Below are 24,522 nucleotides of genomic sequence, written 5' to 3'. Positions count from 1 at the left end.
GGCAGGTAAGGTACACTGTAGGTCATGGCTCGGCTGATGGGTCCAGGGACGGGACCCTGAGTGACAATTTTCTAGGGACCCGACTGGACTCCATAGACTAAGTGCCTACCTAGGTGCACTGATTTTGATTCACAATGGAAACCACCTGCTGACATTCGCCGCATACACCGTGTACCCACTGAATACGGGCTTCGTCCTGCAAGGGAAGGTTGCCGTTTTTATGCAAACTTGTGTGTGTTGATTGCCATTCATGCCTGGAAACGTGCTCAGCCTCGTCGTCGTATCAACAACTCATCTCAGGAGGTTGAGTCCGGCCACGACGACCCGCGTCCAGCGTCCACCTAATACAATGTACCCCTTCCTCCTTGGCTGGGACTGGGCTGGTTCCACGCTCACACGAACCGACCGTTCCTCGTAGTTTAACCTCAGTCCCTTCTCCTGCTGCGCGAACTGCTTCATTGACCTGGCCTGGAAGCACATCAGCCCAAGAAACGCACTGTCTCCTCGGCCCTTGCGTCTTTCCTCCGTCATCCGTGCCGCATCTCATCTGCATACCAATTCACTACCTATACTAATAAGATATCCATCCGCTGATTTTGCATTTTGGGACGTGTTATTGCAAAGTCCAGTGACTCTTGTCTCTCCCCACAACTCCCACTTTCGGCTGCTCCGTCACTGGACCCAGGAATTCATCGTCACCCCAGCAATGCGAGCCGTTGAACTGTACTCGATCCCCAATGCCCGTTTGCGGTCAGCTTATGGCTGGCCGTTTTCTTCAGACGCATTCCAACCTCTCCTCCAAAACCCGTTTTCCGAGTCCCTCGCAGACCGCTTCACAACCATCCTTGTCTGCGGTAATCGCCCCAGTCACGACGGCGTGGCTTCGGGTTTCAGCTGCCTCCGTTCCTGTCATGTTGCCAACGTCCTTCAATGCCACCTCATATCTACCCATGCCATGACCAGTCCTCTGTACGAAGTACTATTGTAGCCTCGACCGAGACAGCCACATTGCGACTTCGCATGTCGTCTGAAGCAACCTGACACCTGACCTGCCCGTGCCTGACTTGTCTCATCTGTCTTCTTACCCGTCGGATACATCGTTTCCTCGCCGCCTTGACCTCACTTGTGACGACCCTGATCCGGCACTCGTTCGGCACCAACGGCTCCGATACGGCCGACGCCCCGTCCATGCCCGGCCTCGCCTGAGCCTTCGGACTAGGCCCAGATCTTACCGCAACAGTTCCCGGGCCCGCTGTCCAATTCATGTACTGGCCATCACCACGGGCGCACAGCATGGAGGAAGCAGATGAGTCAGCCAAGAAGACTACTGTTATGTCGCAGCGCCTAATGGCTATCGAGACCATATCGACCTTAAGGCTGGCTTGCAGCAACGTGCACTATGTCAATTTCTCTCCCATCGTTGAGGAGACAATCGCGTTTTGAGATTGGATTTAGGCACCACTTCCTAGGGTCGCTTTGAAAAGAGGAGGTCTAGGCCGCCAGATCAGCTTCCTGGTTCATGGGTCTAATGCGACCGAGAGCGGCGCAGACAAATGTGAAGCGGACAACAGAAACGGCAGCACGTTGGATTGATGAGGTTTTGGAAGAATCTAAGGGGAGTCGAGGAATTGAAGTGTTTCCCAATGCAGGAGCCGATCTAAGAAATGTCTTCCCGGGTGTGGTCAGACAGGACAACGTCTCTACTAAAGAGCCTGGGACTTTGAGCAAAAGAAAGTAGAGGCGGGAGGGCCGATGTGGTATAGAACTCGTGAGTTCTCTTATTCTACTTGTTCTCTTTACATTAGCTGATAAAAACGCTACGGCTTTGGAAAGTACTACAAGAATATTGACTAATTGATTTCCAAAGTCATACCGGATACGCATGTGCTAGCAACGTGCTCTATGTCCGCAGACAAAGCAAGGTTCATACCGTCAACATATCTACAGGTACTTAGACATCATGTGAAATATCGGCCGTATCATCAGAAGTAGGGGCTCCTGAAGAACCAAGGTCGGAAGTAACATCATCCGAAGAATCGATCAAGGAGTCTTGCATCGAAGAACCAGCAGTGTCTCGGGAGCCCTCACGCCCCTCCCGAAGCTCCTTGAGAGCCTGTTTTGTACGCAATTGAAGTTCATCCAGCTTTCGACATTTTTCGCAGTCGGAGTCCAACCGCAGAGTCTGAAGTGAATGGACGTTCTTTGTAGTGCACTCTAGACCACGCTTGCCAGACAAGAAGTCTTGTTGAACTTTGCAATAAGCCATCTTTCGCCCATATGTCGTATGCTTACATTCGTATATAGCCAGTCGATAGTAGCACATGATGGCTGTTTCCCTAACTCCTCGGAACTGTACGATATGCTAGTGTTTGTCGGGGTGTAAGTAGGTGGAGTTGCATGTGTATGGCGGATGGGACCTAGAGTTGAGAGGTGGATGTGGCACTTTACTTATACGCACAGCGGCGGTCCCAAACAGCATGAAATTCAAGAACAAGGGAGTATTTTCTAGGTGATCTTCGATGACAAGGAGATGATATTGAACAGTGTCGTAATCAGATGTTTGTCTCGACAATCCGGACAAAGGACCCATAGGACCCTGTGTCGACGCAATGTTGTCATAGATTACAGCTCTGCTCGACAACCACGGAAGACAGACATCATTCAGCCTTTCCACTTGCTGAGAGGAACCCACTTTGCAATACGTCTTGGAATGCCGAAGTCCAAACGATCTTGTCCACCTCACGACAATCCTGAACCCGGGGAACGTCGTATCCCAGCCTCGTTAGAGTCGTCATCAAACCAGACTCTGGCGTCGAAGTCACCACAACCCCGCGCGTCTCCAGTAGGCATTCCAGATCAGACGTCGAGTCGCCAAAATAAACGAGCCCCTTGGCATTGTCAACTCCCTGGCGAGCTGCCAGCGCCCGCAAAGCCCGCAGCTTGTCATCACAGGTCGTCAAGATAGTTTCCCGCCCCGATGGACCAAGGACTTCCGGCCCGGAGATCGAACCGTCTATTTCAATATCGTTGGCGACCACGTCAAATTCATACGCAGACAGCACGCCTTTGATGAAGGATCTCGACCAGTTGATTGAGACCACCGAGACAGGCCAATTATTCTGCTTGGCAGTGTCCATTAGCTTCGCGAAACCGTCCCGAAGCTTTACCCGCCCTTCCTGACGAGCAGCATCTCCGGCTTTCATGAGTTCCCCCCTGCTGATGTCCTTGAAAATGCCGGACCGTTCAACGCGGTGCACTGAGCGTAGCTCGACTTCTCTGAGACCACGCAGGTAGCTGAGCTCTTCCGAGAGGGTAAGCCGACCGTGTGCCGCAGGCTTGTAGGCCGAAACATGGTCGACGTGATCTTGGTTGTAGTCCTCAAGAATCTGCCGCCATGCTGCCGACAGATCCAAGCCGCGCTGTCGCTGGAAGTGAAGACCGACCTCAGCGATGGTCCCGATCGTATCCTTGGTAGTGATGGTTCCGTCAAAGTCCAACACTAAGTTGAGTTGCCGGTGAAACATGAGTCGAGCTGACAGCGTCGAAACGCGACGTATGGAAAAGTTCAATGTTCGTTGAATGTTTACGCGGTTCAGCTGAACCCTCAGGTGAAGCATGCTTGGTGCAGGTTTGTAGAGGCGAGGACAGTTCGTGGGCTAACGAGACACCTTTCCCCACTTGGAGACTGGCTATCCGGAGCCATGGCAACAAAAGAGGTCACGCAAGATTGGCGCCGCAGCAACAAAAATTAGGCTTCAAGCATCTGTTTAGGTCTGAATGAGTTGATTGTCCCTGGGAAAAATACGATGCGTCGATGCCATTCCCCGGTTTCTCCTAGTCCGAGTCCAAAAATAGCGATGCAAACCCTGCGACACGTCCACCAAGATCTAGTGTCCAGACGGATATCAAAATCCCGGTGACTCCCGGTGACAGAATCCTCGCCGGGTGATCATCTTGACAAACCCCAAACGCCGTGCAATGTATGAAAGTAATATGATGGGCCGCGGTCAAGCACCAGGCACAACATCCTCCATGACCATCTCATCGTCATCGTCGTCGGCTGCTGCCTCCTCTGGAGCTGTTTCGTTAGTTGCACCAGAAGCCATGCTCTTCATATGCTCTTGCAGCGACCACTCATTGGCGTGTATGCCAGACCGATTGAGAACCGCGATCTTCTCCAAAGTTTGTCGCAAGAAGGCTTCGGGCTGGTCAAATCTTGCCTTCAGGATAGACATCTTCCAGTACTCGTATTTTCTGAAAGCCTCCATGAGACCGTCCAAAAGCTGCTCCTCAGACATACGAGCCGAACGGTTTTCTGCCTTCTTCGGCTTTGTGGCCTTCATAGGAGCAGTCGTTTTCTGGAGGGTGTCAGCCGTAAGGAAAGGGAGTCGTAACCAGGTAGAGCGGGGACTTACAATGAAGGAGCCGAACTTCTCGACAGCAGCGGCAGAACCGTGTTGAATGACGTTGTTTGCCGCCCGTTGCCCCATGATTTGGAGAGTGTGTTTGGGCTTCAACGCTTCCAACTGCTTCCGCTGCAAGATTGCCTGGCTTTCGGCGTTATCTACCGGCTTGCATGCTAATTCATACTGGATCCTGGCGGCGATTTTTGTTTTTTCTGGGGCCATGTTAGGACGCGCAAGTCGCTGTCTGGGGATTATACGGACTTGGGATCGCCTTGCGGTAATACGGTTGCCACCGGCCACGCTTCTCGAACGGCTTCTTTTCCACCTTTTCGTTCTTTGGGCGCAGGAATCGTGCCGGTATGCCCGCGTTGGCGGCGTCGTTGCGTGCCTTGGACTTGGCCTTGAAGCCAGGCAGATCCTCCTCGGAAAACACGAAAGTGCTGCGCGCAAGTTCCTTGCCCATTTCGAGATCGTACTCCTTCGGCATGAGTTGATGTTCAGGTCGGTTCGAGTTGAGAAGCATCTTGAAACGGTGCTGTAAAGGGCAGACACGTCAGGTTTGGCTACAGAGTGCACCGCAACGCGCCATTCACATACCTCGACAGCGCCATCGGGCCGAACCACATCCCACTGTCGCATTGTTCCGATCTCAATCTCAGCATCGTCTGGTAGACTGTCCCAGGCATCCCAGAGGTCTTTCGGGACCCGGGCTAAGTATGCTTGGCCAAAGGCACCCTGCTCGCTGTTGGGGTCGAAGAACTCGAGATCGCCGGCATCTTCGTACAAATCGTCCTCATCGAGAGGAGAGGCCGAAACAGCGTCAGGGTCGGGCTTGATGTATGGTTCTTGCTTGATGTATGTTGAATCCGCCATGGTGAGTTGTACCGCAGCCCTTGGATTTGTTCAAGTCGTGGCAGGTGCGGCGGATTTGCGAATGACGAAAGGCTGTTGAAAGCGAACCTAGGCACCCCTAGCTCCTGCGACCTAATAAGTGTGCTAAGGTGCTCTGCACCACCGCACCTTGAAGCAGCTGCCCTTACACAGGCGCGGGCGCGTGTGGCACCTGCTGGGGTCCGAAAGAGGATTAGCCTCTGGATCATGTGACGCGGGGAATGGTATGGGAAGGTGCTCGAATGTGAATGACTGCCTCGCCGCCTTTGTAATAGCCAGTCCTTTTTTTCTTCTTTTTTTTTCCTGCTTGCCTTCCTTTTGGTATCTTGGGATTTTGCTGCCTGTGGTGGTGAGGTTGCGGTCAAAGGACTTTCGATCGCGTCGGCACCTGAGGTGGGCTTACGTATCGTCCACTAGCAGCAACTACGTACCTAAAGCCCCTACCTACGGATAGGTATTCGTAGCTTACCTCAACTAAGGTAGGCCAGCCGCAGCGGACCCGACCACTTAAAAAGCCCATGGACCCTACCGCAATCAGCCAGGGTTCGCCACTACTGCCAGCTTCTTATGTGGCCGGGCCCATCCATTTCAACCTGGAAGGAAGGTCATCAGCTGCAACAATAAAAAGTCCGGTCTACGAATACCCGACCCTGAACGTTAGGTACATCAGCCCTCCTTCCATTGTTGCAGGGCGCCTCGAGAGGCATCTCGCCTGGCTTGGAAACTCGCTGTATTGATTTGATTCACGATTCGAATGTCAACAATGAGACTTCTGCCTGTTTGTTCATCATCTATTGCACACTTCACCACGACGACTCTACAGTCCGGCTAGACCCTCTCTTTGGCTGCTCGTCGAAGAAGAAGAAGAAGAAGAAGAAGAAGGACAAGGAGACGAAGAAGAAGAAGAAGAAGCAATCATGCCAGGGCCCAAGTCACTTGCGGAGCTGTGCATTGCAGTATGCCAAAGACACGTCACCGAGCTCAGCAGTGTTGGAAACAGCGATGCACTCCAGTACCATCACGTCCGCGACATCCTCCTCCGAGTCACCAATCCCGCTCAGCTCCGCGAAATCGAACTAAACTCCCCGCACATCCAAGGAGAAACATCCGAACTATGGCAACGCTTCATCAAAAGAGAGTTCCCGTCTGAGAGCCACGAAAAAAATTACGCGCCTAAGAATCCGACCAAGTGGTACAAGATTTACGAACGATATGCCGAGGAACGTCGAGAGTCACAGCAACAGGCCGAGGCTGAATTGCGCGCAAGATTTCAAGGTCTCCAGCAAAAGAGAGACAACAATACTAGCCGCATTGTCGATCAGAGATACCTCCCGAAGCCTCCCAAGACCGGTCGCACCTTTGGGACCCGAGGACGAGGAGGCAAGGAGCTCCCAAGCTCCCTGAGTTTTGCCGCTGGCAGCCGATTGAAGACCACGAACGGCGCCAGCGTCATGAAGAAGGCCAGAAGAGAGGCAGCAGAGATCGCCGGCATAAGAAGCAGGCTTGCTGTTCCCACCGGCATGATCCGAGCACCTCGAGTCAATAAAGCACCGGCGTCCATGGCAAGCGAGCATCGCATCGCATCGCAGCCCATTTTCCGGCCTACATCCACCAGTTCCCGACCGCCTATGGCCTCAAAAACCACATATGTTTCCGACTCCTCGGATGAAGACGACAAGGGTGACCTTTTTGGCGATGAAGGATCTGGCAGAAAACAGCGGAAGGCCACATCATCTGGCTCAGGGTCCCCGGCAAGCAACGGCCGCGACAGGGGAGCACTATCTGCGCAGCCGGGCACGCCATCGAAGGCATCCTCAAGAGATTACAGTGCACTCAGATCCTCGTCATCCGCCGTTATGTCCCACACCGCAGGGCTGAAGCGCGGTGGCGGTATCATGGGAAATGCACCTAAGCCGAACAGTAACAATATCAGGATTGAGCGGCCGAAGCCAAAGCTGGAAACAGCCGGTCCTACAATCATGGAACCGCATCGGGCGCACAAGACTGCGGCTCAGCACAGCGGGCCCCAGTCACCTCCACCCCTCCCGGTATCCCTGGACGAGTTGCAACCGGTTCGGCCACTCATCGGTAATCAAGAGCTGCCGAAGAAGAGGAAGGCAGTTGACATATTCATGCCCAAGAAGAAGACGAGACGCTAAGCGTGAAGGGCGGGAAAGCGAGGACAACATTGTAGAGATATTTGTATTGACAAGGCGTTGGCCCATTGGCAAGGGACGTGGCACCAGGATTTGTTTGGCGTTGGCAGGATGTGTTATATACCCTCTTGGTTCGAAAGGTTCCTTGGCCACCACTAGCTGAAGACTCTAGCTCGGACAAGATAGACTCGCACTACACTAGCATGATGGCAACTGCGACAAGGCTTCTGATGATTACTACCTATTCCCTGTCGGTGTACATGATGCGCAACTGGATTCCACGGCAAAATGATGCTTGCAGTGTATGCTCTCCTCTAGGAGACTAGTTGCTGTCCAGCAAATGATGGTCTCGCTGACCACAGTCAGACAGACAGACAGACAGACGTTTTCGGCTGTAATGTATCGAGGGCGCGAGTCTTCAGGCTACACCGTCGTCGGCTCGTTTGCATCGTGCTCTAACCAGCTCCCCGCTGATGGGTAAGAAGACGAAAGTTGGCGCGAGGCTCTGTCTTGACAAAAATCCTCAGCACACGTCGGAAGCCTTGCCACCTCGGAGAGCCAGCACGAGATGGAGGGTGGCGCCGGCCTCGAGGCCATACTCCGAAGCTGACTTATCGTCGACCCTGTTATTTGATCGCATCAACTGTCAGTCATGCAATCAAGCCCAGCAATTTCAAGGCTCTCGGCCATGGCAACCACCTGGAATACTGCTTACATCTGCTTTCCGCCGTAGATGAGTCTTTGTTGGACGGGCGGGATGCCCTCCTTCTCCTCGACCTTTTCCTTGATCTGCGAGACCTGCGTCCGAGTGTCAGTCTTGTGGTCGTCGTCATCCGTCTGAAGCACTGCGAACCTTGTACTCGTTCTCGATGTCGAGCTCGATCTCCTTGCCGGTCAGCGTGCGCACCCTGGATGTTGAAGCGTCAGCTCATGTGCAGTAACGGGGCGAGCAGGCATGCGCACGCGAAGTCGAAGCGCGGGCACTCACTTGATCAACATTTTGAAAAATCAGACTGCTCGGTGTGTACTCTGGGAGTTTATTGTATTCGCGGGAAGGCTGTATCGTCGCCTTTCTGTCGTATTGTTGTGTTTTGAGGTGTTGTTCTGCTCGTTGAATTGGTGACAATTGACGGCCGGAGGTCAAGCTTGCAGGCAGTAATACCTAGGTAGATGGGTAGTGGGGGAGGGGTGTTGGTCCAAGTGGTTTAATGTGGTACCTTGGTAAGGTAGCACCGTAGTGTACGTAGGGGCAGGGATGCGGGGCTTCCATCATGGCCGACCGGCGACCAGCCCCTACCATGAGCAGGCTACACGTTTGCCGTTAGCAACCCGACATTTGTGCCGTAATTACTTGTAGGAGAACTGCTTTCACAACAAAAGGCTTTTTTCCCCATCGAGTCAGCTAAAATCTCAGCTATACAGGCACTCATCGTATTGAACCAGACTTCACTCTTCAAACTTGACGGATATCCACCCTGCATTGAGCAGTTTTCGTTATGTTCACCTTACAATAACCCCCCAGCCGATACTTAGGCGATGATGGGTGTAATCGAAGCTTTCAGCGGCGTTTTCTTCTTCTTCATTATAATACATATCCCATACTCGGGGATCGTAGGAATACAGTGGAGACTTGAAGCTGCATTGCGGCCCCCTTATTTCTTCTCGCCGCCCTCGAATACGTTCAGACCCAGACCCTCCGAGTCGAGCAGCAGTCTGTTCTTGCTGCCCGCCTCTTGCAGCTGTGCGGCAATGGCACGGGCGTTCTCGATCTTCTTCAATTCAACATAGGCCTTGTTCTTCTTGATGGCCTCTCCGATCAGCTCAGCGGAGCGAGCCTCACCCTGAGCCTTGACAACCATTGCCTGCTTCTCCTGGCGAGCCTTGTCGACCACGAATGCCGCGCGCTGGGCTTCTTGCTGAGCGACTTGCTTCGCCTCGACGGCCGCTGTGAATTCGGGCGAGAAGGCAAGGTGCTATGGTGGGGGGGGGGGGGCCAAAGTTAGCTCTAAGAAGGACGTGCGGACATGGCCGGAAAGACATACCGTCAATGAGACGTCGTCCAGGAGAATATTGAAGCGCGCAGCTCTGCGGGAAAGGTTCTCGCGAACCAACTTTGCAACCATCTCTCTCTGAGTGATAAGCTGGCTGGCATTGAACTGGGCAACGACACTCTTCAGAACTTCGTTGACGATGGAGGGCAGAACCCTCTCGTCGTAGTCAGTACCCAGGGTACGGTAGATCTGAGGGAGGGCCTTGATATCTGGCCTGGACAGAACACGGCAGGTGATGTTGACCATCTGCAAATCCTTCGTTCCGGTGAGGGAGGCGACGTTTCTCGGCTTCGCGCGGACATCATAGGTGACGGGGGTCTCGAACCAAGGGACAATGAAGTGGGTTCCTGAAGACGTTCTCTGTGTTAGCCCACTGCGCAAGCAAGATTGAGGGCCGGACCATTTCGGGCAATACGAGGATGCCAGCTACTCACCTTCGCTGTAAATTTCCTTGCTCACACCACTTAACCTCCGGTACTTGATCGCTCTGTGTCCTCCGTCGACGTTGAACAGCGCATTCTGGGCAAGAATCGCGGCGCCTCCAAGAAGGAAAATACCACCCAGACCCATTCCCAGGCCGCGAGGACCTCCCGGCATGCCGCCGCCTCCGAAACCTCCTCGCTTTTGCTGTTGCTGGGCCACCTGCCTCAAGCGCTCGTAGGCCTCCTCCATGGGGCTCCTTCCTCCGGACATGGCGAACGGAAGGTCTGGTCGTCGGACGGGATCTAGCGCAGAATCGTAATCGAGTAGGTCGTTCGGCGTGGTGGAACGAGCGAGCGTGATTGCTGCAGCTCACGGAAAGCTGGTGATGGTGGAGCTTTGTCAGTCTTCAACGTCACGGTCGTCTTGCGGAGCTCGAAAATTGAAGTTGGCCGGTGCTTTCGGCAACCACCACCTTGCGTCGTAGGCTGCGCCCACTGGCAGCAACTGTCAGCCACCTGAGGCACCCACCTTACCTTGGGACAAGGTGCCTTGGTCCTCTCCTCCACTGTAGCCGTCATTAACTCCGCGGGGCACAGACCATACCCGCCGCCTCGCCCTCAGGTCAGGTCACCATCTGGCGGGTACCGCTCCGCCAGGTGGCAGGTCCCAAGACGACACCCAAGGCCAAGGTACAGAACGACTTGCAGTCGCTCTTCTCGCTCTTCTCGCTCTCTATCTCTCAGTTGACAACCGGCTTGTCTCCGCTCTTCAACAATACGCTGTAGCCGCAGCCAACATGCCATTGGACTTCTCTCGTGATTCCTGCATCAAAGCCGCACACGCACTTAACCCCTGCAACAGCTAACCGCCGCATCTTTACCGAAGTGCTAACTCCCTTTGGACCTTAGCCCACCAGGTGCAGACCAAATGCGGAGGATTTTGTTCAGCTGACCTCAATTCGCAATGTGCTGTAGGTTTTGCTTGATGTGAGGCTCTTCTCGCCGTCGACTCATATCCTCTCTTGTCTTTAGTCTCAGAACTCCGAGTTGCTCTTCCCCGTCCAGTCAACAAGGATGGCAGCAACACAGACCATCTCGGACCTCAATGCTGCCCCTGGGACCGAATCGGTAATATCAACCAAACGGCTTCTGATTCGCCCCAACACCTTCGCCGACGCCGCAGCCATGGCCCGCGGGGCGAATAACGTCAAGATCGCGGCCAACATGCGCAATACCTTCCCCTCCCCTTACCTCCTTGAGCACGCCGAAGGCTGGCTCGCCATGTGTGCCAAAGATCCGGGAAATAGTTTCGCCATCTGCAGGGTGGACGACGGCGCCTATGTTGGCAATATCGGTGTCATCCGCGGCAATGACGTACAGTATCGCACCTGGGACGTGGGTTATTGGGTTGCGGAAGACTATTGGGGAAACGGGTACGCGAGCGAGGCTCTGCCTGCCTTTTGCAAGTTTTGCTTCGAAAGCAACCCATCTCTGCTCAGGTTGGAGGCCTCAGCCTACAGTTCCAACGTGGCCAGTCGCAGAGTTCTCGAAAAGTCGGGGTGGACATACGAAGGTGCCAAGCGACAGGCCGTCGAGAAGAATGGGCAGGTGCTAGACTTGGTACTGTTCTCGATTCTAAGACATGAGGCCGTACGGTGAACGCCCCTGCTTGCTGAAGTGGGCAAGTTGGAGGGTTCGATCACCCCATGTACGTGCAGCTGCTCAAGGCGGTTGAAGGGGCCTAGGACCACACATGCCTTAAATATGGTACGGTGGAGTAATTGATGAAAAGTGTACAACGACAACAACTGTTTGTTGGATTCATTGAGGAAAGTGAGATCACCTCGTGCGCGGTGAAGGTGGGCACAACACAAAACGTTGGCGGCTGCGTTGGGTCAGAGTAGAAATAGCACCGTCTCATTGTCATTATCATATTGTCTCGTGTAGAGGAAACCCAAAAGGTGAACCATCATCCCGGCACAGTCGTGGGCCGCCATGGGGGGTGAAAAGCCAACGGCAAAGGTACTACCTAATTTAAGCCCTCTTATTTGCGTCCGCCTCGGCTGCCGACATGGCTACGCGTCGGCCAAACTTCTTAGTCCAAGCAGCATCGAAGTAATCAAGTTCAACGGCACGAGGCGGCATGCTCCTCTTACCAGTGTGAGCATTGTCTGCCGTGAGGTTGCCGCATGCTGGACGGGTCAGGTTATTGCCGAACGCGTCAAGTGTCCAGAGCAACACGCCGTTCGTCCATCCAAACCCCTCCACAACCTCATACTCTCCTCCACCTCCCCGAGCATTGGTTGAATTATCCGCATACTTCTCAAACATGGTGCCAACCAATTTCGCGCTGAGGCCCGGTTCCTGGGCTAGTTCGCTCGTGGAACCGCCTGTCGCTCGCCAAGTACAAAACGTGGAATCCAAGTATCGCTGTCCCAGGCGAAGAGCCAGGCTCTGAACATCGCGGTAGGCAGGGTCTGATTCCCCAAATGTCGGCGGGGTATTTAGCAATCCTTGCATCAGGATGTGCATCAGGGGTGGCCACACATTCCGTTGATCCCATTGTTGCCCGGTCTTCAAGTTGGTTGCGGGGATGCCGCCAGGTTGGAGCTCCAGGTACTTTTCAACACGCTCATAAGCTACCTTGACGGCGTAGGGATTGCTCCTCAAATGATCCGGGGCGGCACCGGTCCAGAACGGATAGAACTGCGCAACAGAGAATACAACTTGCTGGTCTTTCTCTGCAGTCTTGGTCTCGATTTCGCTAGCGTCATCATCTCTGGGAGTGTAAATGTTTTGAGCACCTGAAGTGGTGTTGTAGTCGAAGTAGCTGTGCAAAGTTGAGTTCCACATTAAGTCATACATGGCCTGGCTTCGGTTACTGGCCAGCTGTTTCCAAGCAGCTGCCCCGGTGGCGTTGTTTGTGGAGTTGAGGAGGCTTGCGATGGTCACCTCGTTCCAGTAGAGGATGGCATTTAGTCCGACTGGCACCGTCCCGATTACGTTCAAAGATCTCAGAGGAAAGTAGATGTCTTTCGCTGCATCTTCGGGTCGGGCGAGCCATCGGGAAGTGTAATCCCATCCGCTTTCGGCTCCGCTTGCCAGGTTACGATATAAGGTGGCCTTCTCGCTCTCATTAAGGGGCTGCATCTCGGGGTAAATGATACCGCTAGATGCATAGTACGAGGTGTTGGACGCCGTGATGTAGTCTTCTCTGTACGACTCTGGCCTTGGCTGGGTGTTATTCACGTTGTAACTTGATCAGCCATGTTAGCAGCCTTGTCCGGGTCTACGGTTCTTAACTTTAATAAAACTTACTCGTTGAGACGATATGTCGTTCCATTCTTGTTGACCTCTATAGTTCTGTTGACCATCCAGAAGTCATGCTCTTTGATTAATAATGGAATGGCTCGTTCTAGAACACTCGAGTCGTTGGTGTGCTGGACATAGAGATGGACCATTTGAGTCAGCAAAGGAGGCTGAGATCGGTTCAGATAATAAATTCTCCCGCCATTTGGCACGAAGCCAAAACGGTCGACCAAGTCCAGGAAATTCTCAATCATGTTCCGGGAGATTTCGACAAAACTGCCGCCGGTACGGAGCAGACCCTCCATGATCCTGGTTCGATTCATCAGCAGTTGAATAGTCGTGGTAGAAATCAAAGGAGACCAAACCAGTAAGTGTCCCAATAGTATGCCTCTCTGAAACGGCCACCAGCAACAACGAACGTGCGGTTGAGTGGGATGAAGGAGGTGGGACAGTTAGTGCAGTTGCCCGCGGGATTCTCGTACTTGCGCGTCAGGTCCGACCAAATATCGATGACCTTGTTGGCGAACTCCTTGATTACGGTATCATTGATCTTGTTTAAAAACTTGGGGTCTGGCCGCAGTAAATCCTTTGAAACCGCCTTGAGCTCATCGCCGGCGCTAGCGAAGTTGTTTTTGATGAAGTTCAAGAGCTCCGTATTGTTGCTCAGAGGTTTTGTGAGATTGTCGAATGCTGCTTGGATCTCTTCCATGGTCTTGACAGCGGGCCTGAGGGAGGTGTCAGAGATCACAGGCGGCTCGAGATAGCGTAGAGCCGATGAGCAAGTTAGGCCAGACCAGCCATTACTGGCAAGGTGCCTCGGGGTGCAGAGAAGCGCTCGGCACTTACATGTCAACAAAAGTCTTGGAGTCTGAGAATGGCCGCGCCAGTTGGATTTGCTTCAGAATTTCCCCATGACAATAGATTGGCGAATCGCACGGAGCGACGTCAGATCCATTGTGATAGAGACCTTGGCAGACTTGTGCGAAAGCAGCAAGCACAGCCAGGCATAGAGCAAGGAGCGTCATCGAGTCTTGCGAAGCTTCCGGACCTTACACAACAAATGTGACGATGCCAGAGAAGCGCAGCGAGGTGGGTGAGCGGGACTAAGCAGACTTCGGATGAAGAGGTCCACGGAAGGGTATATAAAGTATGTCCGAGATAGAATACACAGGGCGAACCGCGATCGGCACAAAGTGCCTGCCTGCCTGTGAATGGAAAGGGAAAGGGACGCGGAACACGAAGGCGTGGGCGGGGCCACGGGCGCTTGGACGGGTTCGTTGCTGCTTTTGATCGTCAATACCGTGCAGTGCCCAAAGTGCTCCGAACTGCAAGAAGGCAGACCCGGAGAAGCGGGGGAAATTGGCAGGGATTCGGGGCAGAGGCAAGATTTTCTAGGATGTCTTGCAATGTGACGAGACGAGATGATTCCAGTCATAAATTGGCTCGACAACAGCATGGTTCGACACGTTGGACGCCACAACTAACACCATTGAGCATTGCATCAATCTTTTGGGCTTGCCTGCAGACACCGTCCTCTTCGTACGTTCTGGGCATCGAAGGTGCCGCAGAAGAGCCGGTATGAGAACGTCATTAGACCGATTGGCACAGCCTTTCCTGGGCAAGACGGAGGTGTGTGATACTTTTCGCTGTCATTGCACTGCAACATTTCGTTGTGACGTCAGCCATGACCAAGACCTTAGTGCGAAGCACAGCAGCAGTAGTTGGTCTTGGAAAAGTTGTGCCTCAGCTGTTCGGCGGGGTATCCGACCTGCACCGCTCCATTACAAGCAGGATCTAGCCCGGTCTATGAACGGCTGCTATTGGAGCGCCGAACCGGCTATGCGGAGAAGCTCGGCGCCCCCGGAAAGCCTTTCTCCACATTCTTCCGGAGCGACCCACCCCCGCACAAATGCCCTCGTCCAATACTGCATGCATTCGCCCCCTTCCTGGATATGACAGCAGACGGTGCACAAAATGAGTAGCAATGGCACGACTCCCGGTTGCCGAGCAGACCGGATTGTGTCTCGTAGAATCGCGGGCACGGGGAAGTTGCTGTCCAGACCCCGAGACAAGATCTCCGGCGGATGCGCCCAGACTAACTAACGTCCTAGACATGCTTACCGAATCTCACACCGCCAGCAGCATATGTAAGGCTTCTCAGCACGCCGGACGACTGTGCCGATCCGACATTCTGGGCCTTGCCGATGGAGAATCTACCTTACGGTATAATCCCTGGTGAAAACGACAGCGAGGCGTAAGTGTGGTGTGGTGTGATGTAAGCTCATGTCTGTCACATCTGATGATTTGCATCTCCAAAAGCCTGGGAACAAATTCCTTTCTATTGGCCATTGCGGTGCTATTAAGCTAACCATGTCAGCCGCCAAATGTGACATGTCAATCAGGAGATCCCCGTCACGTCTTACATTCGCCTTCGGAAAAACAATATTGACAGCGTTCTCCTGGCCAGTGTAGAGCTACAGTTGCTGCTCACTGAGCCGTAGACTCGGGAAGAACTTTCGGGCTTCTGTTTCATCGGCTCGACGCAAGTTCAACTTCAGAGCTTTCACCGACCGCGATACATGTTTGAAGGACCCTTGTTCGTAGTAGCTTCATTGCTGCCACCTTCCAGTGCGCGGCGGAAAACTTGCTCCAGTCTCGGAAGGACCTCTTTTTCGTTTTGGGCAATCTGGTAGTGAATGACGAGCCGGTTTCCAATCAATTTCAAGCCGGCGTCTTTACCAAATGCGACGAAGGCCTCTGTACTGCAGCCAGCTGAACCAAGATCGAGCCAGCACATGTTGGTATTGACTGGATGGATGAGCTTCCCGCCCAGCTCAGTCCAAAGCTTCTCAATCTTCTTGGCAGTTTCGTGAGAAGACTTCAAGAGACCCCCCTCGCCATTTGGCCCCTTTCCAAAGGTCTCATCGACAGCGACGCGTGCAGGAGCTGCAACGACACCAGACTGACGTAGACCACCCCCAATGGACTTGCGAATCCAACGAGCATGCTTGATATCTCGCGAACTGCCCACAATTATACTACCAATCGGAGCACCAAGGCCTTTGGAGAAACACAAGCTGACTGTGTCGAATAGAGAGCAGTATTCCGAGAGGCTGCCGGCACCTGATGCGACAGCCTCCCACAACCTTGCACCATCGCAATGGAACTTGAGATCGTTTTGGCGGGCGAACTGAGCGATTCTTCTGACCTCGGCAACGGGGGTAATCACGCCGTTAATGGTATTCTCCAAGCTGATCACCTTGGTAGGACATGTGTGTACGTCGTCGTCCAAGTCTGCATTGGCCACAACATCCTCAAGCGTCAGGTAAGCCCCGTTGCTCGGCACGACAGGCTTCACCATGGCGCCGCATAGAGACGCTACACTGAGAGTGATGTATAAGCAAACACGCAAGGATCACCGGGAGCGGGGCTAGTGCACCTACCCGCCTGCCTCGTACTTGATGATATGGGCGCGGTGATCGCATAAAACACTATAGGGGGGTTGGGTAAGGAGAGTCCTCAGGGCGATCTGGTTCCCCATAGTCCCGGAGAGAACGAGGAGAGCAGCCTCTTTTCCCGCAAGAGCAGCGACATGAGACTCCAACTCCATTGTGGTCGGATCTTCCACAAACACATCGTCGAGAAGACTGCAGTTCTGAATGGCAGCAAGCATCGCCGGCGTCGGGGTTGTCATGGTATCACCTTACGCCAGTCAGTCACTCAGCAAAGGGTCAGAGATCAGCAGAACTGCATACGCACTTCTCAGGTCAACACCAGCGGCGCCATGGTGGCCAACCCAAGCGTTGGCTTGCTTGGGGCCATTGGAAGAGCCATTGGCAATATTGGTGACGGCAGCTGGAGCCATTGTTGATGATGAGGGTCGGATGGTCGTACACGAGAAGGCACGGGTGGTTGAACGGTTGAAGTAGGCCGTCGAGACCCGTTGCGGGGTCAATCGGTTGCAACGTCGCAGCAAGGGCGCGCCCATGCCGGGGAGGTCTGTGAGGTGGGCACTCCGGTCAGTGGTCCGAACCGGCTCCGAGAGACGGGGGCTCCCAGGTGGAGGCTACATGGCACTCGCTGTCGCGCTGCCGGGGCATGCCCCGGTTGACCAGCTGTAGGAACTCACAAGACATTTTAACGGCTGACGTGGTTGGCGAGAGGCATACGCGGGACATTGCCCGTTGATGAGAGATGATGAATGTTTCAACGACAAGGAATGGCAAGTTTGTTCCCTCCGGCGTCGGCGTCCAGTATTGCGGATATCGTGTCCAATGATGGGCGGGGAAGATAAGGAGGCTCGCTTTCGGGTCAAGCAGCTCCGCAGTTGTCTGCGAAAGTTGGGTACTGAAGACGCCTGAATGGAATGTTCTCAAGTGTACACGTGCTGTACCGAGATCCCTCAGGTCGTATGGACCAGCATCCGGTTGTTTTCACTGGTCAATGTGCTGAAGCCTTCTACCAAGGTACTGACTGAAGACTTGACAATTAAGGCCGGCGGGGGCTTTCCGACGACCACGAAGCTCGCCTGCCTTATCTTATCAAGAGAAGAAGCGCCATCGCAGGGTCAGGTACATGATTGGCCGCATGAGTTTCGTGGTGGATACTTGGGGAAACACCAAGGATGCACTCCTGGGGAGCTTTGTTGTTTGGCGGGCAGCGGAAGAAACACACGGGGCGTGGTCTGGAATGAAGACGTTCCAGTCAATGCTTGAATGATCGAGAACAAGCTCTGTCCACTGCGGGCTGAGGCAGACACCGGCCTTGGCCTTAATTAACTTGCTTGGCAGAGCATGTTGCGAAACTCGACAGCGGCAACACCAGCGGCCTCTGAGAGAAAACACCTACCTAGGGGCAGCGGCCTTTGTCAGCATGGGCTGGATGGATTGCGTCAGTTACCTAGGTAAGTGACAAGCAGTGCTTGCACCCTGGGTAGTGTTTAGCTTCCTCGTGTCTTTCGGAATTTGCACCGTAAAATGTCACTACTGGATCCAGTCATTTCGTGGAATTCCGCCGTTCTTTCTCACCCAACAGCCGGGGGGCAAACGAAATAGATGCACAGTCATTAAGAGGCGCTTATGGTTACGGCTGCCTTACCTAAGGTACACTAGGTAAGGTACCTACCTAATCATCAACATGAAATGAGCAGAGCCCCACTTTCAAACAGCCTGGGAAAAGCTTCTTCGTCTTAAGACCCTGCAGTGGTCGCGTTCCAATCGGCTTGGCGGCACCGAATTAGCAAGCAAACCAACCGCAAGGGGCGAGAGGCTCTTTTTGTTGCTGCAGCTCCCATTTGAGTTGAGCTGCTACAACAGCATGTCCCCATGTGTTCTGATGATGGGATGCCACTCTTTAATCTGCAGAAAAGCCTCCAATTTGCTCCAGTTGATGGTGCGAGCAGCCGGTGTCCCTCCCGTCCCAAAACGCTCTGCATCCAGTGTCATCACACATGCTCAGCTCTCCACCCTTTGGAACTCCGACATGCAAACGGCATACCAGTCGATGAGCATGCCGCCTTCCCCCGAAACACCCAATGGATAACAGTATGCCCTGCCGCAAGGCGCAAGACGCAAGACAGTCCGTGGACCCTCGTGTCTAGGTATCGCGCATGCGGACTTGCAACACCTTCTGGCCCGCCACACTCTGCCCAGCCCAAACAGGTGAGGTGAGTTTGGGCCGATCTGGCTTAATCCAGGGGCTCCCTTGGTATCTTTGAGGCGCCGTCACACCCTCTTTTAGTGCTGTTCATCATGGCGAACGGCCAGATTGTAAGGTTCTACGCAAGCGGGCTGACGCTTAAAGCTGCGAAGGAGGAATCCGGCCAAAGTGCCACAGTCGCCTGCCGCGCCTGCTCATGCTGCTGCCACCGGCCAATGTTGTATGAAGCGCTCCTTACCATTCAGAGTTACGTGCAACGTTGGTGCTCGGGCCTGTCCAGCCTGTCCAGCCTGTCCGAGCCTGCCTTGCCCGTCAAGTGTCACACATGGATTGCACTGTCTTGCTTGCCTCATAGGTAAGTACACCAAGCTCCCACAGCTTCCATTCTTCTCCCGTGACTGCCTTTCTGTTAACAAAGGAACGTCCCCTAGCCACCCCTTCTTTCTGGAATGAGCGTTGCACAGGCACCTCTCGCTCGAGTCTCTCTACCTGAGCCAACCCATAATGGCAGCTTGAACGCCCGACATTCCTCTACTTTTTTTTTTTTTTTTTTTTTTTTTTTTTTTTGTGCCCTCCTTCGGCGTCATCTCCCAGCAACACTTCCCGCGGACGTCTTTACCTTCCTTCAACAAGATCGAAGCTATGGTGCTGCAATGGAGGATCGGTTCCTCCGTCCCTCTGAAGACCATCATCTTCTTGATCGTCTGCCTTCTGCTGTACGCCAGCCAACACCCAGCTCTCGACCGTTTCGACCACCGAATAACGGGAACTGATCTATCCCTAAATCTTCCCAAGAATGGACTCGACTTTGGCGGAAACGCGAGCGACCAGCAGTCTTTCTACAAATCGGACGCTGCTCGGAAATTCTGCAAGCACCACGGCTATTCGGTCTTTACACCATCGTCAGACGACAGGCCACGGAAAGTCTATGATTTATTCATGGTGAATACAGAGCTTGACTGGATGGAGATTCGCCTGAACACAACCTACCACCATGTGGACTACTTCATCATTGTCGAATCTCCCAAGACGTTCACAGGCAAGCCGAAGCGTCTCACGATCAAGGAGGACTGGGATCGTTTCAAACCTTATCATGACAAACTTATCTATCACGAGTTGGAATTCCCGTCGACATTCAACCCGACTCGATCATGGGACTACGAAGATTTGCAACGCAACGCCATGTACGATCAAGTGTTTCCCAAGCTTGTCGGCAGGCAGGCGCCTGTGTATGGAGACGTGATTCTCGTAGCTGATGTCGACGAAATCGCTCGCCCTGAGACGCTGTTAGTCCTTAGAACATGCCAGTTCCCCCGCAGGCTCACGCTGCGGAGTCGCTTCTACTACTACAGCTTCCAGTTCCTCCACAAAGGCCCCGAGTGGGAACATCCTCAGGCGACTTACTTTCAAGGCCCGCGGACACTTCTTCCAGCAAATCTTCGCATGGGCGACGGGGGCTTCAAGCCGCTATACGACCTGGAGAAGGCAGACCTCGGCAATGCCTGTTGGCACTGTTCCAGCTGCTTCGCGACGATTGACGAGTTTCTCACGAAGATGGCCTCCTTCTCACACGAGTGGATGAACGGGGAGCGGTTCCGAGACAAGGATCGCATCGCAGACGCTATCAGAAATGGGAAGGACCTATGGGGGCGAGCTGTCGACCAGTTTGAGCGTCTCGAGAACAACACGGATGTGCCGAGCATGTTGCTGGACGAGCCTAGCAGATTTGGGTACATGCTGAACCGGGACGGTCCATCCGCCGGGTTTGTCGACTATCCATGAGCTTTCGGCGCTCTATGCTGTACGCTTTTCAACTTCCGGCTTCGACTGACAGTACTCCGTCAGACGAGCTGAACGTTTCTCCAAGTCGGAGGAGGCTTTTTTCCCTTTTTGATCATCGTTGAGGCACGCATATTGATCCGATTATCAGCAAGGAGTCTGGCATAGACGATGATATACAGTACGGGTGTTGGTCGGGCCGTTGGTGCTACGCCTGGCTCAAGTGAAAATAGCAAATTTCTACGCGCAACGAGACCTTGTTTGAACTCAATATGAACTTTCATGGTAGCTAGTCTAGGCATCGGACAAATCCAAACTTTGCCCGTCCCATTCGTCTCTGGCCTCCCGCTTGCGATGACTACATCTATTCAAGTTGAATACGCACATCGAATCCTGCAAGGGAGAAGAGCAGAGACAAAGAAGGGAATAGCTCCGAGAAGGGAGGTAAAGACTGAAGAGACCGAGTAGCAGCAGTAGAGACAGCAGCAGGGCGTTTAAGCAACGTCTTCACTATGATGGAGGTGAAGAGGGGAGTGGGCAAAGAAAGCAGTGATATGTCAGAAGATGTATGCGCAAAGATCTGTGGACTGCTGACTAGTTCCACATTCCCTCCTGTTCTTCTGTTTTTGGTAATGCGTCCCCTCCGACCGCTCGGTCAATGTGTTGGGTGGGGGGGGGGGGGGGGGGGGGGGGGCTAAGTGGGAGCTGTCCACTGTAGCGCGTCAACGATCATCAGGGAAATACCTGGCAGCTGCAGCTGTGGCATGGTTGCATTCACTGCTGTTCCCTCCCGTCACTGGCCAAAGCATGGACGTGGTGGCTCTTCGAGGGCTTTGGATCATTTCGTTTCTGAAAACCCCGAGAAGGACGAGGAACAACGATGAAGACCACTCGCGCACAACATAGCTTCTGCGTTGCGTTCTCTTCCTCGATAGGTCGCATACAACGACAACCCGCCCAGCCCGAGAAACAACCTTACAGCGTGACGAGACCCCAAGAAACAGACAACGCACGCCGGCATAGCATCCATGCCCGCAACGATGCGGAAGAGTCGGTTCGGCGACCAATCAGTGCGCCACAAAGCTTCAGAAACAGATGCATTGATGCGCGATGCGCTGGCACTTTCTGGTCTGTGTGTCTCCGTCCGCGCAGCGTAGCTCCAGAAAGGAATGGCAGAGAAAATAAAGGGACGGGAAGAGAAGGGCTGAAGAGACGAGGGGAAAGGGAAAGATGAGGGAAGCAAAATCCTCGTCTCCCCCCTTCGATGTTCCTCTGCGTTTTTTGCTTCCTTCTTATCCTCTGCTTGCAAGCTGCAAACCCCACCCGTTTCTTCCTACCTGCGCGGCGCGTCTTGGGACTGCTCGTCTACTTACCCCTCCATTCCTAGACACAAAACCCACATACGCACACTCTCCCCCGTGCGCGAATCGGCCTGCACACCCACAAGTCACCAAGCATCATCTTTCAGTCGCAGACTCGGCTCCCAAATGAACCTGCCGTCGACTTCGGCGCATTGTACCATGTCGATATTCGGCTTTCACACCGTCACTTTGGATCGATTAGTTTCGTTATACCGAGCAGATCCGGTCGTCTTCGTTACAATATGATCCAAAGAGCCCCACTACAAGTGATCAAGCGATCGCGCATCAGTCATGATAGTCATTGATCTACTTTCGTAGCATCGTCATCGTCACCTTCGCCGTCGCTCATCCCCTCTACCCATACCACAAACAGCGCCAGGTACAGTCGGTGCGCTCTCGAGCCTCTCAAATCAAACCGTCCGGCCAAAAAAAACTCTGCCATGTTGCGGCTACCGTTCTTCACCAACATAAAACCACGCTCCGCCCCCAAGCATACCGTTTGGGGGAAAATAAAAGGCGCCCCCTCCATGTGTGCAATACAATGAGATATAATGGGACTGAGCAGGCGCAAGTCGCTCTACTGATGCTGGCGCAGACCGACCGACCAACGCCGAATATTCCGCAAACTGAGTCAAGCTTTCAAGACACCACTCCACGCTGCCTGCGAGCATGTATCGTTTGAGTTCTCACAGCCACGTCTGGAACCACGGTTGGACTTGTGGCATACGAGCCGTTTCGCTCGAAGCCGAAGAGATATGAGGGGAAAGGAGCAGTTCAAGGCACAGCCCACAGGGCGACCGACAAACGAGAGTACGACAGCTCATCTGTTCGCCCACTTCATGAGCCACTGGATCACGGCATCCAAGTTGGTCTCCTCCTTGGCGCTGATCCCGTAGCAGCAGACTTCGCGATGGCCTATCGACTTGAGATCCAAAGCATCGATCAGCTCATCAACCGACAACTTCTGTGGGAGGTCCGACTTGTTCCCCAAGACTAGAAGCGGTATTTCTCGCAAAGACGCCTGTCCCATGAGAGCATGAAGCTCCTCACGGGCTTGCTGCAACACATCCATGTCGGCGATATCGACAATGAAAACGATGGCGTTGACGCCGCGGCAGTATCTTTCCCACATCGTCCGGAAACGGGGCTGGCCGCCAATATCCCAACACTTCAGTGTAACGTGCCCTCGTTGCACCCGCTTCATATTGAATCCGACTGTCGGGATCGAGCTACACGAGATCTCAGTTAGCCGAGGATGCCGCTAGCCGATGCTGCCAAACCGGAGACCACACGCAGGCCACTTTTGAAGCATCGACAGACGGAGAAAAGGTCGCTTACTCGATCGTGAACTCGCCGCCCTACGATTGCGACCATTAGCATGCGAAGGGAGCAGAATCGGCCGGCACGACGGGGGCTTGCATAGCTCGGTTCGACTTACCGCGAGCACGCGGAGAAGGGAAGTCTTGCCCGCGTTTTGCAGACCAATCATGGTCACGTCCATCTCAGTCGCCCTGCCGTCGCAAATCAGTAAACAGCTTAACAACCATCACCATGTCTGAGGGGCAGAGTGGGCGCAACGACAGCGGGGTAGGGTCAGAGCGCGCGGGCCGCCGTCGCTGGGAATCACCCCGCTGCCGTAAGTAGACCACAACACGGCAACTCACCAAAATGTCCTCAACAACCAGTCGTACACCTTTCGAAATAGCCCCGCCATGATTGCGGCTGGTGGGCGCGATGCGCTGGCACGGATAGGGACGTAGAGTTTGATGAATGTGTATGGCGGCAGTCGCTGTAGATGTCCGGTGTCAAAAGCAGTCCGACGACGACGACGACGGACGAGTAGTCGATGCCGCGCAAGGCTGATGGTAGGTTGCGGCGCGCAAGATGTCTCGTTTGAAGAAGGACAGAACGGCGAGACGGTGAGCAGGAAGACGACCGGGTGGGGTTGTGGTTTTGATGCTTAAGTATTCGATGCGCTCAGACGCCTGTCGAAATTAGGAATAAAAAAAATGTCTCGTATGACCCGTGGTAGCCGTTCAAATGTCGCAAGTCAAGTCTCGCGAGCATCGACGAGGAAATGCGCAGACCGTTCGGTTTGTGCGATGATGGGGGCGGAAGGGTAGGTAGGGACGTGGAGGCTCGAAGGTTCGCTCGTTCTCGTTGGCGGGTGATGACGAGCAAGGTAGGTAGGTATGTGCAAGGAGCAGCAGCGCAGCGCAGCGGTGCAGCGGGCGGGAACCAGTTGAGCCAGGTGACGCTTGGCCTGGCCTGGCCTGTCCCGGGTGGGCAAAAGTACACTAGTCGTGGATACCTAGGCACGGTAGGTGTACAGAAAGAGAAGAGAGGTCTCCACCGGAAGACGGGATGGAGGGGGATCCAATGTGGACTGCCTGCCCTAGCTAATGGGGGACGAGAAGAGCAGAGCAGAGTATCCTTACTGCCGTCGAGTTCAAGGTACCTCGATCCTGAACCGCACCGCTTGAGGCACA

At 53.9% G+C, this 24,522-nt stretch overlaps 10 protein-coding genes across 10 annotated transcripts; 4 read left to right on the top strand and 6 right to left on the bottom strand.

The window, feature by feature from the left end:
* Nucleotides 1-2,657: 2,657 nt before the first annotated feature.
* Nucleotides 2,658-3,617, bottom strand: CGCS363_v001129 (UPF0655 protein; the record flags this gene model as incomplete). The annotated part of the gene is made up of 1 exon (XM_036632978.1): nucleotides 2,658-3,617. The coding sequence occupies one exon, from the start codon at nucleotides 3,615-3,617 to the stop codon at nucleotides 2,658-2,660; it is 960 nt and encodes a 319-aa protein (XP_036501429.1).
* Nucleotides 3,618-4,007: 390 nt separating this feature from the next.
* tfg2 (Transcription initiation factor IIF subunit beta) lies at nucleotides 4,008-5,279 on the bottom strand (the record flags this gene model as incomplete). The annotated part of the gene is made up of 4 exons (XM_036632977.1): nucleotides 4,008-4,358; nucleotides 4,416-4,618; nucleotides 4,668-4,941; nucleotides 5,004-5,279. The coding sequence occupies 4 exons, from the start codon at nucleotides 5,277-5,279 to the stop codon at nucleotides 4,008-4,010; spliced, it is 1,104 nt and encodes a 367-aa protein (XP_036501984.1).
* Nucleotides 5,280-6,214: 935 nt separating this feature from the next.
* ELA1 (Elongin-A) lies at nucleotides 6,215-7,456 on the top strand (the record flags this gene model as incomplete). Its single annotated transcript, XM_036632976.1, has 1 exon — nucleotides 6,215-7,456. One exon carries the CDS (start codon nucleotides 6,215-6,217, stop codon nucleotides 7,454-7,456), a length of 1,242 nt encoding a protein of 413 aa, XP_036501983.1.
* Nucleotides 7,457-9,105: 1,649 nt separating this feature from the next.
* PHB2 (Prohibitin-2) lies at nucleotides 9,106-10,197 on the bottom strand (the record flags this gene model as incomplete). The annotated part of the gene is made up of 3 exons (XM_036632975.1): nucleotides 9,106-9,426; nucleotides 9,496-9,851; nucleotides 9,939-10,197. 3 exons carry the CDS (start codon nucleotides 10,195-10,197, stop codon nucleotides 9,106-9,108), a joined length of 936 nt encoding a protein of 311 aa, XP_036501426.1.
* Nucleotides 10,198-11,000: 803 nt separating this feature from the next.
* yoaA-1 (putative N-acetyltransferase YoaA) lies at nucleotides 11,001-11,585 on the top strand (the record flags this gene model as incomplete). The annotated part of the gene is made up of 1 exon (XM_036632974.1): nucleotides 11,001-11,585. One exon carries the CDS (start codon nucleotides 11,001-11,003, stop codon nucleotides 11,583-11,585), a length of 585 nt encoding a protein of 194 aa, XP_036501428.1.
* A 375-nt stretch (nucleotides 11,586-11,960) lies between these two features.
* Nucleotides 11,961-13,944, bottom strand: treh (Trehalase; the record flags this gene model as incomplete). Its single annotated transcript, XM_036632973.1, has 3 exons — nucleotides 11,961-13,182; nucleotides 13,245-13,544; nucleotides 13,601-13,944. 3 exons carry the CDS (start codon nucleotides 13,942-13,944, stop codon nucleotides 11,961-11,963), a joined length of 1,866 nt encoding a protein of 621 aa, XP_036501427.1.
* A 1,854-nt stretch (nucleotides 13,945-15,798) lies between these two features.
* vrtJ (Aldolase vrtJ) lies at nucleotides 15,799-17,100 on the bottom strand (the record flags this gene model as incomplete). The annotated part of the gene is made up of 3 exons (XM_036632972.1): nucleotides 15,799-16,618; nucleotides 16,679-16,937; nucleotides 16,995-17,100. The coding sequence occupies 3 exons, from the start codon at nucleotides 17,098-17,100 to the stop codon at nucleotides 15,799-15,801; spliced, it is 1,185 nt and encodes a 394-aa protein (XP_036501424.1).
* Nucleotides 17,101-18,985: 1,885 nt separating this feature from the next.
* CGCS363_v001122 (uncharacterized protein) lies at nucleotides 18,986-19,346 on the top strand (the record flags this gene model as incomplete). The annotated part of the gene is made up of 2 exons (XM_036632971.1): nucleotides 18,986-19,248; nucleotides 19,325-19,346. The coding sequence occupies 2 exons, from the start codon at nucleotides 18,986-18,988 to the stop codon at nucleotides 19,344-19,346; spliced, it is 285 nt and encodes a 94-aa protein (XP_036501981.1).
* A 189-nt stretch (nucleotides 19,347-19,535) lies between these two features.
* CGCS363_v001121 (uncharacterized protein) lies at nucleotides 19,536-20,675 on the top strand (the record flags this gene model as incomplete). The annotated part of the gene is made up of 1 exon (XM_036632970.1): nucleotides 19,536-20,675. One exon carries the CDS (start codon nucleotides 19,536-19,538, stop codon nucleotides 20,673-20,675), a length of 1,140 nt encoding a protein of 379 aa, XP_036501425.1.
* A 2,178-nt stretch (nucleotides 20,676-22,853) lies between these two features.
* arl8a (ADP-ribosylation factor-like protein 8A) lies at nucleotides 22,854-23,747 on the bottom strand (the record flags this gene model as incomplete). Its single annotated transcript, XM_036632969.1, has 4 exons — nucleotides 22,854-23,262; nucleotides 23,372-23,391; nucleotides 23,472-23,544; nucleotides 23,698-23,747. The coding sequence occupies 4 exons, from the start codon at nucleotides 23,745-23,747 to the stop codon at nucleotides 22,854-22,856; spliced, it is 552 nt and encodes a 183-aa protein (XP_036501982.1).
* Between the last annotated feature and the right edge of the window lie 775 nt (nucleotides 23,748-24,522).

This window comes from Colletotrichum siamense (genome assembly GCF_013390195.1).
Source record: "Colletotrichum siamense strain Cg363 chromosome Unknown KSG_Cg363_contig01, whole genome shotgun sequence".
In the NCBI taxonomy this organism is placed as follows: Eukaryota; Fungi; Ascomycota; class Sordariomycetes; order Glomerellales; family Glomerellaceae; genus Colletotrichum; species Colletotrichum siamense.
This window is presented reverse-complemented; position numbering and strand designations above follow the sequence as displayed.